This window comes from Maylandia zebra, linkage group LG14, assembly GCF_041146795.1.
Source record: "Maylandia zebra isolate NMK-2024a linkage group LG14, Mzebra_GT3a, whole genome shotgun sequence".
Taxonomy (NCBI): domain Eukaryota; kingdom Metazoa; phylum Chordata; class Actinopteri; order Cichliformes; family Cichlidae; genus Maylandia; species Maylandia zebra.
The window spans coordinates 23,814,291-23,826,441 of NC_135180.1; the positions used below are offsets into that span (position 1 = coordinate 23,814,291).

General features: G+C 40.4%; 2 protein-coding genes across 3 annotated transcripts; one reads left to right on the forward strand and one right to left on the reverse strand.

Annotated features, from left to right (window-relative positions):
• Positions 1 to 1,115: 1,115 nt before the first annotated feature.
• bud23 (BUD23 rRNA methyltransferase and ribosome maturation factor) lies at positions 1,116 to 6,885 on the reverse strand. Of its 2 annotated transcripts, none has more exons than XM_004543645.5 (12): positions 6,800 to 6,885; positions 6,325 to 6,362; positions 5,356 to 5,451; positions 4,659 to 4,741; positions 3,469 to 3,565; positions 3,282 to 3,378; positions 3,154 to 3,204; positions 2,955 to 3,040; positions 2,704 to 2,749; positions 2,556 to 2,617; positions 1,759 to 1,848; positions 1,116 to 1,571 (listed from the first exon to the last, which is right to left on the reverse strand). In XM_004543645.5, exons 3-12 carry the CDS (start codon positions 5,442 to 5,444, stop codon positions 1,517 to 1,519), a joined length of 756 nt encoding a protein of 251 aa, XP_004543702.1. In that variant the 5' UTR covers positions 5,445 to 5,451; positions 6,325 to 6,362; positions 6,800 to 6,885; the 3' UTR covers positions 1,116 to 1,516. The 2 variants fall into 2 exon arrangements, with proteins under 2 accessions (XP_004543702.1, XP_004543701.1); XM_004543644.4 differs by having other exon boundaries at positions 6,672 to 6,835.
• Positions 6,886 to 8,029: 1,144 nt separating this feature from the next.
• On the forward strand, positions 8,030 to 11,589 carry dnajc30b (DnaJ (Hsp40) homolog, subfamily C, member 30b). Its single transcript, XM_004543643.3, has one exon. The coding sequence runs from the start codon at positions 8,057 to 8,059 to the stop codon at positions 9,155 to 9,157; it is 1,101 nt and encodes a 366-aa protein (XP_004543700.2). The 5' UTR covers positions 8,030 to 8,056; the 3' UTR covers positions 9,158 to 11,589.
• Positions 11,590 to 12,151: the final 562 nt, after the last annotated feature.

Sequence of the window (12,151 nt, forward strand, 5' to 3'; positions counted from 1 at the left end):
CATGACCGATAAGTGTTCCATTTGTGCCCAGCAGAGGCTTTCCATATGATATTGCGCGCTGCAGCAAAATCTCACAGTACATTTCTGCGTTCATAATTTCATCAATTTTGACAAAATTGCCAACACCACGTTTTACAGACTGCTGTAGACATTCACTGTTGTGCATCTCTCCTGACCTCCTCCGTACATATTGATGACTGTCCTTGTGTAGTTTGGCATACCACACCCTTTTCTCCCCATTTCCTTTACCTAAGAACAACTTCTCGACAGCCACCTTTCCACTGAGCTTCTGATGAAGCTTCAGCAAACAGTAGCTCCTGTGTTAGATCCTAGCCCATTTTTCATAAGGACATGACTGTCAGGTGGTGCTGCAGATAGTTGTTTTTTTTTTGTTTGTTTTTTTATGCGTAGATCTTTTTACGGGGAATCTTCTTACCTCTCAAACTGTTATCTTTGATGTTCTTCATAGATTCAGCTAAAGAAATGGGAACACATTTTAAGTTTGGGGTTTTTTTTAGCAATGGGTTGCTAGTAACAAATATAAAATTGGTTCTTTGCCAACTTGTCTGTTATGTACAGACAAAACACTGGGTCATCTCTTGAATTAGATGCCTTCCTATGCTTGAATGATTCATAGGTCAGCATTTAAAAAAAAAAAAAACAAAAACAAACCATTCCTCTGAAAGTGGTCAGATAAAAAGGGCTGGACTCAAAAAGCTAAACAAAAGCAAAGAAATGCCAAGTGTCCAAAAAAACCCCAAAAGACCAACAGAAAGTCTGGAGAACAGAAGACCACTTCAAAACCTCAAGAAAGTCTGGCTCCTTGGAAGCGAAATATGCAACAATGAGGGGTGACTTAAAACTTGTGCACAAAAATTAATTTTTTCCTAGCTGCAAGAAACAATAATTTTCCTCCATTACAAATGAGGCTAGTTCAGTTTCTCCCTTGTAAACGCAGCTCCTGAAGTTTATTTCTTTTTAACCTGATTAACTACCATTTTTTTCATTATTAAGTCATTTTTATAATCATAGCTCCCTAATAAAGGCAAATTCATTTTGTGGCTCTTTCTTTAATTTCTTTTATGAGCTAAAAATAAATAATTAAACAACCTCAATACATTTTTTGTTTAGTTTTAATTGAGAAAACATTGCAGATAATACAATAAACCACAAAGATATGGCCACTTATAAAATTGCTTTGATTTATTTATACTGTTTTGCTTTTTCTTCACTGTGGTTTTTGCCACCAGCTGTGAGTACACACACATTTGTTCATGTACTTCCAGCCAAACTGAACATTGTGAGTGCAATCTCACCGCTTTTAGCGAGGAACACTCGACCAAATATAAAAACGACTGGCTGTAATTGCATTTTGCTCTTGCATCACATCCACTTGAATTAAAGGGCTGAAAAATAAATCAGAGTCCAAACACTCTGCAGTTCCAGAGGTGGTTCCGTGTGTGTGTGTGTGTGTGACAGAGGAGGGCTAATGAAGGCGCAGCTGCATGAGTCAGAGCTAGAAATGAGGTCTTCGCTTACGTCCAGTGTATTTAGTGTCGGCTCGAACCTCCCTGCAGGTTAACAAACACACAGCAGAGACAGAGAAGCCAGTTAAGGTGCATTATAAAATACAGGCAATAAAAGGTAAAATCCAGTTAAAGCTAAACTAAGTACATTACGACATTCAGAGCTTTAAGCTCGGCATAATGAATTCAATTTTTCGTCCTCTAAGAGTTGAAAATACACTCATGCACACACCGTCCCTGTCTCCTCCTCCTCTCCTTCTTTTCCAGGATCCAGTCTCGTCCCTTCTTCAGCGATTTTCCCTTCATGTTTCTGAAACGACATCTTTACAGCGACAAATAAATATTAATACTTAGCATTAGATGCAAAACATCTCACATATCCAGTCACTTGAGTCTTACTCTGTAAAAGGGAGGAAAACCTGCCTGACAGGGTTTTAAGTCAAGCAGGACAACGACCCTTTCTGTCATTTCTTTTGGTCTTTTGGCTTCATAAAGGCAGGTAAGACTGAACCTGCACTCATCAAAGCTGAGACCAGCTCACTATCCTATTGCAAAGTAATAAATGGGATGATTTATACGGCTGCGTTATCACAAATCATAAGCAAATCACCAATTATCCTGATGAGAATAAATTACAGCTGTAGCAAACAGTCCCCGACATCATTCATCTTTACTGATCATATTGTTTGCTGCAGAAAAAAAAGAGATGTAGCAAATCCTTTGAAAGCTACTACCACACAGACGGGAAATAAAAAAAAAATGTAAGGTTGTTAAAATCCCATACATTCTTTCCTTCGGCAGTCAACAATGAACAATCAGCAGAAAAACACATTAGAAAACACTCAAGTGGCCTCGGGCTGAAACACATTGCATATGTCTACATGAAACACAAACACACAAAAAGCTGTAAAAACACCAGAGATTGAAATAAACTGAATTAACAGCTGTTATGTCAACCCATGCAAACAGCTTTATGAAACAGTCTAATTGCTCAGGGTTGGCAGCATCGCCTGCAGTGGACGTCTTTACCTTTGTCCTGAATACTGAACCTGGTTTGGAACAGCTTTGTCTGACGTTTCTGATCCCAGTCCCTGAAATACAGGAAAAAGACATTAACATGATCATCATCTGGCTCAAACAAAAGGCAGCAACCCACAACATCCACAGCTTTTCTTACTTTGGGAAGAACTCCTGCTACGCCGGCAAACAGACACAGGAAGAACCTGGAGATAAACAGGAAGCGTGTGTGTAAGAAAATGTAAACCAGCCAAACAGCTCCAATATGTAATCATACATCATGCAGCCAAGTCCCCCCTGTTCTAATTAGCCCTGTGTTGTGAGCACCCTGCTACCAATTTCACAGCCTATTAGGAAGGAATCAGTTGCAGACGTCAAAATAAAAAGAAGCCACTTCCAGTAAATACTGACTTTTTTGCTTTTGCACTGTTGGGGTAATCCACCACCATGCCTCCACTGAAACCTGCCTTCATGGCCTGTGTTGTTATCAGCTCGAGCTTTGGAGAGAAAAGAGGAAGGTGGTAAGTGAGTGAAGAGAAACCTTCAGGCTGTTCCTCTGCTGACACAGAGCCTTCATGGAAACACAAAGAGGGTTTTTTCCCCCTTTTACCTGTTCTGAGTTCTCAGGATAAAGCTGAAAGACTGCACGTGAGCCTCTTGACTGAAAGAGCAAAAAGAGGTTATAAAATGTTTTCATCAAAAATAAGCTTCCTGGATATTTGAGTGATAAAATCTTACCAGACATGAGTACAGAGTGCTAAAGAAGGTGTAGAGTCTCTTTGGAGGACTGTGCGTCCTTTTGTCTGCATTACAAAGCCACTGCAGGGCAGAGATACTGAAACAGGAAAAGAGTTTTTTAAAGGGGTCATAAATCATTCAAAATTCCCAGGAAGAGCCTGACTTATAAGCATCCTTTGTTCTTTACCTGACGCAACCATCAAAGGTACCAGGTCTGAACGGCATCCCGTGGCCCATGTCTCCCAGTACGAGGTCTCCTTCCACCTCTCTGTCCAGTGCAACATCTGTCACACAGAAGAGAATTACATTTGTTTAGAGTTTATGTATTTCTTGTGGTGACATAAATGCACAAAAAACAACCAACTGTAACCGCATATTGGATCTGTTATCATGCTTAAAATACATTTTAGGCTTAAATTTCATTAGCCAATCACATGGCAGCAACTCGATGTATTTAGGCATGTAGACCTGGTCAAGAAGATCAGCTGAAGTTCACTAAGCATTAGAATTGGGACGAAAGGTGATTTACGTAACTTGAATTAAGCATTTTTGTTGATGTTATCAGGGCTGGTGTGAGTATTCGGAAACTGCTGGGATTTTCCCCGAACAACCACCTCTAATGTTTGCGAAGAAAGGTCGGAAAAATAAAATATCCAATAAGGAGCAGTTCAGAGTTAAAACATCCTGTTGAGGACAGAGGAGAATGGCTTGACTGCTTGGACTTGATAGAAAAGCAACAGTAAATCAAGAGTATTTTGAAACGCACAAAGGTCTGAGCTGTAGCAGATGGGCTACACCAGCAGACCACCACACCTGGTGCCATACCTGTCTGCTAAGAACAGAAAACTGAGGCTAAAATGTACATAAGCTCACCACAACTGGATTTAAGAAACATTGCCTGGTGATGATGAGTCTCAATTTCTGCTGCAGCACTTGGATGGCACGGTCAGAATTTGACCTAAATGACATTAAAGCGTGGATCCCTCCTGCCTTGTATTTACAGTTTAGACTGCTCGTGGTGTATTGTGGCGGGATATATGATTTTGCACACTGAGCATTTTATACTCTAGTTTTATGACTACCTATAAGTGTGTGAATGTATTGGATGTCCTGAAGCTAACAATGTCTTCCTTTAACTCATCTAGTTCCAGTCTGAAGCCAGACTTTAGGAATATTTTTGGAATATAGTCAAGCTTTGGCACTATATGTTGGGAAAAACATTACGTTTTAACACACGGACATCAATAAAACAGGAGGCTGACTGTTCATTCCCTTCAGGGGTGTTAGATTATGTCAGTATTTAGCTGCACATGTACAAATTTTTAATGATATATTCCGTATATCATGAGTGATATAAAGTTTGAGTGTCAAACGAACCCAACATCGCGGTGCTGATGTCGACTCCGACCCAGTAGTGTCCCTCTTCTGACAGGTAATCTCCGCTGAGACCGGAGCCACACCTGAGAGGCACAGACCAGATTGTTTCTCATCACAAATACATCAGATTACTGTGTCACATAACAATGAGTTATGTTCAAACTAAAACTCATAACAATGACTTTTCTACAACACCAGCAGACATTCTGACTTTTGCCACATTTCAACCTTTAAGTACCACGAAAAAAAATGGTGCTTCAAATAAATCCGGGAGGTACAAAACCCTCCACAGCCAATCATAAATGTTTGCATCCCCCACCTCCCAAGTTTTTAGACTAAAAGCACTGCGCCATCCCCTGAGCAAGAGGCTTCTTGGAGGATAAAGATAATATCCCAGAAACTACTGGAAAATGCCCCTTTCTCAAAACTCAGTTTTTCAGGGATCTTCTTAAATGCTTTACTTCTAAGTTATTTTCTTTTTTTTTATTACTAATAAAGAATTCAATAAGTTTGATTGGAGCTAGTTCTAAACGTGCATTCATTCATGCAACAGTACTGCCAATATGCGTCTACCTGTCAAAGCACTGCTTAGATTACTGATGAGCCTTTCATGTTATTGTTAAGAGTAAATATGTACTACCATGTTACATCTCTAACTTAATGCACTTGCTATAAGTAAATTCAGCCACTCACTCACCCAACATCCAACAAGAAGCAGGGCTGTCCCTCTGGCAGGCTCAAAAGCTCCACAGCTCTCTCTGACATCTGGGTCTGGATCTCAATCATTCGAGAGCTAAGAAGCAACAAAACACAACAAGATTTCAGATCTTTTATATTATTAAAACATTTTTTGGCAGATGCTAACTTAATTTTCTCGCTTATGAACACAAAATCAGGCAACTTGCTGCTAACGGACAGGCATAAAACTGTTCTCTATTCTGTTTTACTGTAAATCCGTCTGAATCAGGGGAAAAGGGGGGTAATGACACAGCTATACCCCTTTTTTGAATGAGGAAGGGTGGTTCATACATGACAGCCACAAACAAAGACTCTTTAAGTTGTTATATGTTTGACCCAAAGGAGTTTTAGGTGTTTGAATCTTTGGTCAGTGTCCCACATCAAAGTAAGTTAGCCAAGGTGGGATGAAAGAGGCTAAACACGGGGCATCTTTAAATTTAGTCAAGAAAATGTATCCTTTCCTGAGGTCTTCAAATTAATTTATACACTGAACAACTGTGCAGTAATGAGCATTCACCCAGAGGTGCAACTAATGAGTTCTCATTAACAACCCACTGTACCTGGTTTGATACAGATTAACGGATTGCTCATTTAGTCCTAAAACCAAGCGCTTTCCAGTTAAACATAAAAAAACCCATCAGTCAAGAAGCCATGAAGGCAGAATAAAAATGGTTTAAATGAAGTGTCTCAATCATATACAGAATGTATATATAAAGTGCAGCGGACAGTAAAGGGGTTGGAATAAAACTACTGAGATTAGATTCTTTATGTTAGAAATGCAACCCTAACAAAAAAATTAAATGAAGCGCACAGTTTAATTATGTCAAAGGACAGAAACACTGAGACACTGGATAAAAAAAAAGAGCTGTGTGTTACATATAAACATGTAACGTAGTCACAAACATAGTATCGTTACATCCACACTCACTTTTGGGAGTACTTCTTGGCCTCCTCTTCATTGTAGAACTGCAGAGATTAGAGCACATCAGATTGACAGATCAGTAACACCTCAGTTTACTCCTACAACCCTGCAGCTGCTTCTCTGGTGCTTCAAGCATCATTTAAACCAGACCAACACACAGCTCACCAAATCACATCCTTTGAAAAAAACAAATTACCGACTCATGTTCACTAAACAACCATTTAAACCATGTCTTTAAAGCTGCTTCAGCTGGAGGCCTTTAAAGAGCCATTTATAGATTTAAAATGCTCCTGTAGAAGAAGCACCGGCAGAAAACAAAAGCTAAAAAAAAAAGAATAAACCGTCCGACTGACCACATCTGGAGGAGCTGAGTGTTCGGGTCGTCGACAGCTGGACGCCATGCTCGCGTCTACTTGTCAATCGTTATGTTACGGGAGTAATTTTACTTAATAAACAAGCTGCCTGGCAGCAAAAGACTCACACGTGAATTATGTTGACGTCATTCACAAGCGACGGCACGCCTCTTCTTCTTTTGCACCGTTTGGAACGTTGGAGCGCTTTACTGCCACCCTCTGACCTGCCGTGCCGACCACCCTAAGCTTTCTAAAATAAATAAATAAATAAAATAAATGAAAACATATGAAAAGATCATTTTTTATTATCAATATACATTTTTACTTTGATCCTAACATAGTACTATTATCTCAAATTTTGACTTAATTCTCAAAATTAGAAATGCTAGTAAAAAAAAGATTGAAGTCGAACTGGAAGTTCATTTTTTTTAATTAATTGAGAATAGATTGTTAGAAAAAAAACGACTAATACTTTATTCTGAATGTGGTCCCAATACTTATACATTATTTTTCGTAGCAAATTTGCAATACTTACTACTTCAACTTAAAATCTGGATCTTGGATCTTTCGACTTTAATCTAGCACATTCTTTTATTATTGCTGTTGATTTTGAGAGGGCAACATTTTGAGATAAATCTCAAATAATAATATTTGTAGATTAACTGTAATGAAAAAAATCAGATTTAAATCAGATTTATTGCCATATTTTTAATACTATATTTATTACATTATTATAATCACTAATTATAATCATTTTTGGCCCTCCATATCATCACCAACTTACTGTTTATTTTTAATATATCTTTTCATCGTGCTGCATCTTTGTGATATGATTTATTGTCTATTTTTTTGCACCTTTATCCAGGTTCTCATTCCTCTTGACTCCAACAAAAACAGGAACTTTATGCAGAAACTAATTCATTCATGAAATCCTCTTATCCGTCTTACTTTGCATCCAGAGAGATAGAAACCCTTTCCTCTATAAAATTCACGTTTAATTAATCACACAGTAACAAAGTTGGAATTATCTTATCAAAGGTTGTGACGCTGTTGCATGGGTAGCTACTCTGTCTTTTACATTACAAAAGAAAATAAAAATAATGTTTTAAGAATGAGAAATTGTCATTTCATTAAAAGAAAAGGACTTAAATTAAATCTCTCTCAAATTTTTTTACATTGTAGAAGATAAAGATAATCAATTGTCCTAATTTCCTTTAATTTTACGCGAGAAATAAAGCGTTAATGTTGATCTTTATGTTACTGGTGCTCTGCTAAATGATTGGTCGGTTGTGTTTGACTACTTCCTGTAAACATTGACTCTGATTGGGTCCTCTTTCTCTCACGCGCCGGATGCTGCAGCTGTTTTCCGGCCCCTGCTCGGTAAAATGGCAGAGGTCGGTCAAAGGCTGGGGAACGGAGTTTACCGGCTGTCTGCTCTCAAAACCAGCCAGAGTCGAGCCGTGTGCCCCGGAGGAAGTCCCGGGTGTCTTATAACAAACCATGCCTTCGTTTCCGGTCGGGTTACAGAGAAATCAGTCCAGTCAGCTTCAGAAAGCACAGAAACACTTCTCAGGTCAGAGAAAGTTTCCACAGTGAAGGAAAGCGGGAGTCAGGTGTTGGAGAGTGCGGCTGCCTCCGGTTTCACCGAATTTTTAGAAAACACGGGGAGCCTGCGAGCTCATAAAGCTGCTCTTTTCCTCCAGAAGAAGCTGCTGCTTTGCAGGATGAGACTGTGGACGACAGCAGCTGTCTCCATCCACCCTGACGCCTTCAGGTCCCCCCAACAGCGCCGAGCTCTCTGCACGCTTACCTTCATCTTGGCAGATCCTGGATCAGACAGGCTGGGAAGTGGACACGGTCTGAATCTGCTCCATGACGCCCTGAAGTCAAGTTTCACAGCAGCTAGAAGCTACAGCTGGAGGTCAGAAGACGCTCCTCTGCTGCACAGGAGCAGGACTGCCTATTATGACATCCTCAAAGTGTCTCTCAGTGCCACGCAGTCTCAGATCAAGACGGCTTACTACAAGCAATCCTTCATCTACCACCCTGACAAGAACCCCGGGAGCAAGGAGGCCACCCAGCGCTTCTCTGATATCAGCGAGGCTTACACCGTGCTGGGAAACATCAGCCTGAGGAGGAAGTACGACCGCGGCATCCTGAGCCGGGCAGACATCCAAAATGCAGGCAGACCCTCCAGCAAGGAGGCTTCCAGCAGATCCACGGGCTCCCAACAAAAACCTCAGCAGAGAGCCAGACAGTTCTCCCAACCTGGAGGGAGGCCCATATTTGATTTTGATGCCTTTTATCAGGCTCACTACGGGGAGCAGCTGCAGAGAGAGAAGGACCAGAGAGCCAGGAAGCAGCGGATGGAGGAGGAGCTGAAGAAGCATCATAGCAGGTGGAGGCAGAAGAAAATGATGGAGGTGGCTGTGGTAATGCTGCTGGCCATGGCAGGGCTAATTATTATCAATGTCAACGGGCCTTGAAATAGAAGCGGCAGCCGGAGGCGCTTCTGGGGCTGCACTTTATGACTCTCAGGGTGAGGAGGTGGAGACGGGAAGTGTTTGCACAGTTGCTGACAGCTGAAGAGGTTCAGTTGTTTTCAGGAGTAAACAAACCGTCTCACTCGGATTATTTAAGCTGTTTCAAGCAGCAACTTGTTAGGCTCCGTGTCTGTACTGTATACTGATTGTTTAAAAACATGGGTTCATTTCTCAAGTCTTCGATTGAAAAAAACCAAAAGAGTTCTTGCTTTTTACAGTCATTCCTCCTGTTCATGCTTAGTGATGACAAAAAAAGAGGCCAGGCTTCATTTTAATAGTTCACAGGACATAGAATTGACCTTTAAATCACGCATGATGTGTTTTTATTGTAAGCGATGTTGGACAAAAGCCCCAGTTTTCCCCTTCCAGTCAAAAAACTGAAGCTAAAATGAGCCTTCAGCTGTCCCCATTTCAAAGAGGATGTCCTCTTGAAAGACAGGCTCTTTTGTTGGCAGCTCACTATTTCTATATCTGCCTGAGCTCAGGGTGGAACTGCTTTTCAGGGAAACAAAGAGACTGGGTTTTGAAGGTTTTGAAAGTTCATTTAAGAAGAGGATCGCTTAAATCCAACAACCTGTGCCTACGCTAAGTGGAAAATCAGGTTGTGCATTTGTCTGAATGTCCCTTTTTTTTGTATGTATTGGTTCATTGTGAGCACTATGCACACATGGTGTGAACACGTCCTTAATGACCAGTGTAAACATGAGGAATGATTACAGAAAGCAAAACCTGGTTGAGACAGGCAGGGATGCTGTACGACAACAACTGAATGTTTCAGTTTCTCCACGTGTAGAAGGGCGATGGATCGAAGGCAGTGGAAACTGTAAACCACCCCACAGGTTGGGGACTTGAATGTAAGTCAGGGGTGTCAAAGTCATTGTAGTCACCGGCAGCCCATTTTGATCCACAGTCGGATGATTGGAGCGAAACCCGCATTAAACACCACAGTGGACCTGCAAAAGCACAAAACCTTCACATGTAGCTGTTGTAACTAACAAAAGCAACAATAACTTTGACCCATTTTCACTCATGTACAGTGATGTTTGTGGATTTTATGAACAAGTTAAAGATGTCGCTGCTGTCCTGTAGTGTAACGGTTCGTGTTACCAGGGCCCTGCATTTGACACCCCTGATACACTCAGTGTATGGGTGATGTCCTCATTACCTCATTTCATGTTTTTATGTCTTAAGAGGTCAAAGCTCCAACAACACCTGTAGTATTAAGATTACCCTGATGAAGGCAGCAGGCTGGTAAAAATCACAAAGCTGTTCTTTATACTGCAAATGTTGCTGGAGCTTTGACTTCTTTGGACCCTTTTTCTTTTCTGTGCATCTATGAAATAGGTGTAGAAACATGTTGCAAACCATGTACCTGGCATAGACTTGGGTTAGTCTTTCTAGCACCTATACTATTTTCTGTAGTAGCAGGCTGAAGTCAGACAGCTTTTGGTGGTTCAGGTTGATTTCTGTCTATCAAACTTCTGCAAAAGGACGAAGATCATTCAACTTGTCCTTCCTGTATAATGCACAATTCTTTTGGCCTTCCTTATACTCCAGCTCTGTAATGTGGAAAAATCACTTTAGTAAAATTTGAAGATTATGGATTTTTTTTTTTTTGTCCCACTGGGGAAAAAAAAGATTTGGTACCAAATATATATTTTTTGCCATACATAAGTCAAAATTTAAAATTACAATCTTGTTCCTTATTTTGACTTTTCAGTGGCAAAAACAAGTTTCCATATAAGATTAAGCTGGTATTAGTTGCATTACATACTTGCACCTCCTTCCATGTATTTCAGTGTAAATATGTTTATGTATTGTAAAATTTAAATTTAAAGTCGATTATTATGTGTGAGGAAAGCTCCAGTACGAAAAATACAAAACTGTGCAGTGCATCCCTTTTCTTCCTAACTGATTCAGCATCAGGGCAGAGTCTGTTCCAGCTGCCAGAAGCAGAGGACAACAACACGGAGGGCTAACACAGAGAGACAAGCACTCATATTCACATTCACACCTATGACCAATTTAGAATTACACGTTACTCTAACATGCATGTGTAAAGGGAGAGAACCTATAAAGGTACAGAGATAAAGTCCCCGGCCAAAGAACTCAAACCCTTCTTGTATTCTCGCTGTGAGTTGAAAGCGCTGCAGTTACCTAATAATTACCTGAGCCGAGGATTCAGCCCAGCTTAGAAGCGATTACGTTTTAGTTTCAGAATCAGAAAGGGGTTTATTGCCAAATGTTGAGCAGGTTTACAACATTAGGAAATTGCTGCGGTGCCTGAATCCAGATTTCTTTTTCCTTGTGAGATAACTGTATCATGTCCTCATGAATAGAAATTAATAATAAAAAATGCATTATATGATACTGCATTGGTGTTTGCAGGAAAATAATTACTACTTAAATACTATGTGCACAGAGCACCCGTGTTTGTCCCCCCCAATGTTACAAGAGCTGACCTGTAGAGGGCATCTGAGCACAACGAAATGATCACTAGGTTACAGCTGGAGGCCTGACAGGCTCCCAGAGGCTCTTTGTGTGAGTATGAATGCATGCAAGCTGTAACATATTAAAGACATAAAAGCACTACAAATATTGACTCATGTCTTTAACTTGTTGTCTAGCATAAGTCAAACATTTGTAAACTGTGGCTTTTTAAATTGAGATCACTGGCCACCCTGATGAGTCTACGTGGGGAGCATGAAAGTATGGCAGGTCATTTTATGTCAGCCGTAGAGCTTAATTATAGAATAAAGGTGGGTGGTTGCGTTAAATATAAACACACAAACAGCGAGCAAACCCACAGTACATATGAGTTTTCATACCTCTGTTAACACAGACTCATAAGTAGGTCTCTTTTTGTCTCTGTGCTACTTTCGGCACTTTATGAGAATATGTTTGTTGAAACTCTCAAGTCTGTTACCTGCCTGAACT